The sequence below is a fragment of the Nematolebias whitei genome, chromosome 22 (assembly GCF_014905685.2).
Source record: "Nematolebias whitei isolate Nwh7 chromosome 22, NemWhi1, whole genome shotgun sequence".
In the NCBI taxonomy this organism is placed as follows: Eukaryota; Metazoa; Chordata; class Actinopteri; order Cyprinodontiformes; family Rivulidae; genus Nematolebias; species Nematolebias whitei.
Genome location: NC_056519.1, coordinates 1,792,391 through 1,795,438, shown reverse-complemented (window position 1 = coordinate 1,795,438; position 3,048 = coordinate 1,792,391). Strand labels below are relative to the sequence as shown.

Here is a 3,048-nt window from a genome sequence, read left to right as displayed (position 1 = left end):
ATTCGGCTGTTTTTCATTCGGGTTTAGTTGATACATTCGGCTGTTTTTATTTGGGTTTAGTTGGCACATTCGGCTGTTTTGTTTGGGTTTAGTTGATACATTCGGCTGTTTTTCATTCGGGTTTAGTTGATACATTCGGCTGTTTTGTTTGGGTTTAGTTGGCACATTCGGCTGTTTTTATTTGGGTTTAGTTGGCACATTCGGCTGTTTGCGTTTAGTTGATACATTCGGCTGTTTTTATTTGGGTTTAGTTGATACATTCGGCTGTTTTGTTTGGGTTTAGTTGACACATTCGGCTGTTTGGGTTTAGTTGACACATTCGGCTGTTTGGGTTTAGTTGGCACATTCGGCTGTTTGCGTTTAGTTTGACGTTGTCTCCTGGTTGGACGTCCGGCTGTGAGTTTAATGTTGTCTTCAGCGGCCCCTCCCTGACCTCAGATCTGCTGTCCTCCAGCTGGACTACGTGGTCACGTGCGCTGTGTGCACGCGCTCAGACGCCGGAGACATTCACATCCACAAGAAGAAGTGTCAGGTAGGAACGCAGGCCCGCCGTCCTCTCAGCTGTTTGTCTTCGTGTGTCCACCGTGTCCTTCGTCCTCCTCTTGCAGGAGGTGTTTGCGTCTCCCAGTAAACACGCCATGGACAGCAAAGGAGAGGAGTCCAAGATGAGCTACCCCAACATCTTCTTCATGATCGACAACTTTGAGGAGGTAGACCTTAGTCTGACCCCAGAGGCCTCTTCAGGTCTGTGGACAGTTTTATTTATTTCAGCTGTTGACGACTTCCTGCGCAGACAGGAAACAGAATTAATGCGAGCGTATGAACCTGTGACAAGTTTCAGGGACTTTTCTAACTAATGTTCCATGAATCTGTTCAGAAAGAGACGCCAGTCTTCAGAAGATAAAGGTTCTCTCACCGTGTATCAGACAAATATCTTCTGTCGTTCTTCTGAAGCTCTTTTTACCAACAAGGAAGTCTTTGCTGGGCGGAGCAAACAGACGGGCGACTTAATCCAGACGGGCGAGTTAATCCAGACGGGCGAGTTAATCCAGACGGGCGAGTTAATCCAGACAGACTGGATCGCTGTGATGATGGTAATCTGAACGTCTCCTCTGATGAAGCTGGACGTGCTCCTCTCCTGCTCTACAACCTGCTGTTCCACACGAGCAGCTGCTCAGCTGCAGCGCCTCAGATGAAGCTACTGATGAAGTTCATCACTTTAGTTACAGTCGCTCGGACCTGTGTGTGTTCAGGTGTTCAGAGACATGACGGTGGGGGAAGGTGAGATGGTGTGTGTGGAGCTGGTGGCGAGCGACAAGAGCAACACCTTCCAGGGGGTCATCTTCCAGGGCTCCATCCGCTACGAGGCGCTCAAGAAGGTTTACGACAACCGGGTGAGAGACGCCAGCCACCGTGCCGAGGCTGTTAGCGGCGCGCTAACCATGTGTTAGCTCACTATTAGCCCTGCTAGCAGTTAGCGCCCTGAAGTCGAGACGCCTCACCAGCCCTGACTTCAAAATCCAATATGGCCTCCGTGTGCTTAAAGCCAACAAACATGTACCGGTGAACGTGTACCTGCAGTTTGGAAGCATCATATTCAGACACAATCAACAACAATAACCAGCTGAAGCAGTGACAGTAAGCTCTTAGCTATATTAGCCGTTTGCTAATATACCAATAGCTATTTTAGCAGTTTGCTAGTAAAGTGATCAGTAAATTAGCAAATTCTAAATTCTGTTTATTAGTTTGCTTCTGTCGCCATCTTTGTTGTTCGTTCCTGTCAGATAATGTTTGGAGTTAGTTATGGAAGTTGAGAACATGTTAGCAACATGTTAGCTACATGTTAGCAGGAGGCCGTTCTCGTTTTTTTTATAGTTTTTCAGGAGTCTTCTGAATGTTTGGAGTCCTGTCTCAGCCTGGCGGCGCTCTGAGCCGCAGACGGCTGACCCAGATCGACGGTCCGATGTTTGTGTGCGCTGCAGGTGAGCGTCGCCGCGAAGATGGCGCAGCGGATGTCCTTCGGCTTCTACAAGTACAACAACATGGAGTTTGTGAGGATGAAGGGGCCGCAGGGGAAGGGCCACGCTGAGATGGCCGTCAGCAGGGTGCCGACCGGCGACACGTCGCCCTGCAACACCGAGGAGGACCAGGTGTCCCCCGTGCACGAGAGGGTGAGGGTCTAAAGCAGACGGTGCCAGAACCTCCTGCAGGAACCGAACGGCGTCCAGAGAGCAGCGCACATTTAGTTCATGCAGCTGGGCCCAGTTCAAATCAAGGGAAAGTTTATTAAATCACAAGATTAATCAAATGTTTTAACGTATTTGATGTTGAAGTGGATCAATTGTCAGAATTTATTTTGATTTTAAGCTTTGGTTTAAATTAATATCGAACGTATCGATATGAAGTAAAAGCTGTAACTTTGTATCTGAACATTGTACTTTTTACTGGTTTCCTCTCACACTTGTGTTTTGGACGATTTAAAGACGATCGTCTTCCGATTTAAATCCGATCGTCTTCTGATTTAAAGACGATCGTCTTCTTATTTAAAGCCGATCGTCTTCTTATTTAAAGCCGATCGTCTTCTTATTTAAAGCCGATCGTCTTCTTATTTAAAGACGATCGTCTTCTTATTTAAAGCCGATCGTCTTCTTATTTAAAGACGATCGTCTTCTTATTTAAAGACGATCGTCTTCTTATTTAAAGACGATCGTCTTCCGATTTAAAGTCGATCGTCTTCTTATTTAAAGCCGATCGTCTTCTTATTTAAAGCCGATCGTCTTCCGATTTAAAGCCGATCGTCTTCCGATTTAAAGACGATCGTCTTCCGATTTAAAGCCGATCGTCTTCTTATTTAAAGACGATCGTCTTCCGATTTAAAGACGATCGTCTTCCGATTTAAAGACGATCGTCTTCTTATTTAAAGACGATCGGCTTGTTATTTAAAGACGATCGTCTTCCGATTTAAAGACGATCGTCTTCCGATTTAAAGCCGATCGTCTTCTTATTTAAAGACGATCGTCTTCCGATTTAAAGACGATCGTCTTCCGA

General features: G+C 46.2%; 3 protein-coding genes across 3 annotated transcripts in view; 2 read left to right on the top strand and 1 right to left on the bottom strand.

The window, feature by feature from the left end:
- kiaa0930 (KIAA0930 ortholog) overlaps positions 1-2,183 on the top strand; it is a 5,761-nt gene extending 3,578 nt beyond the window's left edge. The window contains exons 4-7 of the mRNA XM_037695853.1: positions 455-532; positions 609-710; positions 1,254-1,394; positions 1,983-2,183. Of these exons, the coding sequence (XP_037551781.1) occupies positions 455-532; positions 609-710; positions 1,254-1,394; positions 1,983-2,183 (522 nt within the window). The remainder of the gene's footprint in view (positions 1-454; positions 533-608; positions 711-1,253; positions 1,395-1,982) is intronic.
- phf21b (PHD finger protein 21B) overlaps positions 1-3,048 on the top strand; it is a 97,266-nt gene that overhangs the window by 14,380 nt on the left and 79,838 nt on the right. The window lies entirely within an intron of this gene.
- Positions 1-3,048, bottom strand: part of nup50 (nucleoporin 50) — a 28,926-nt gene that overhangs the window by 9,053 nt on the left and 16,825 nt on the right. The window lies entirely within an intron of this gene.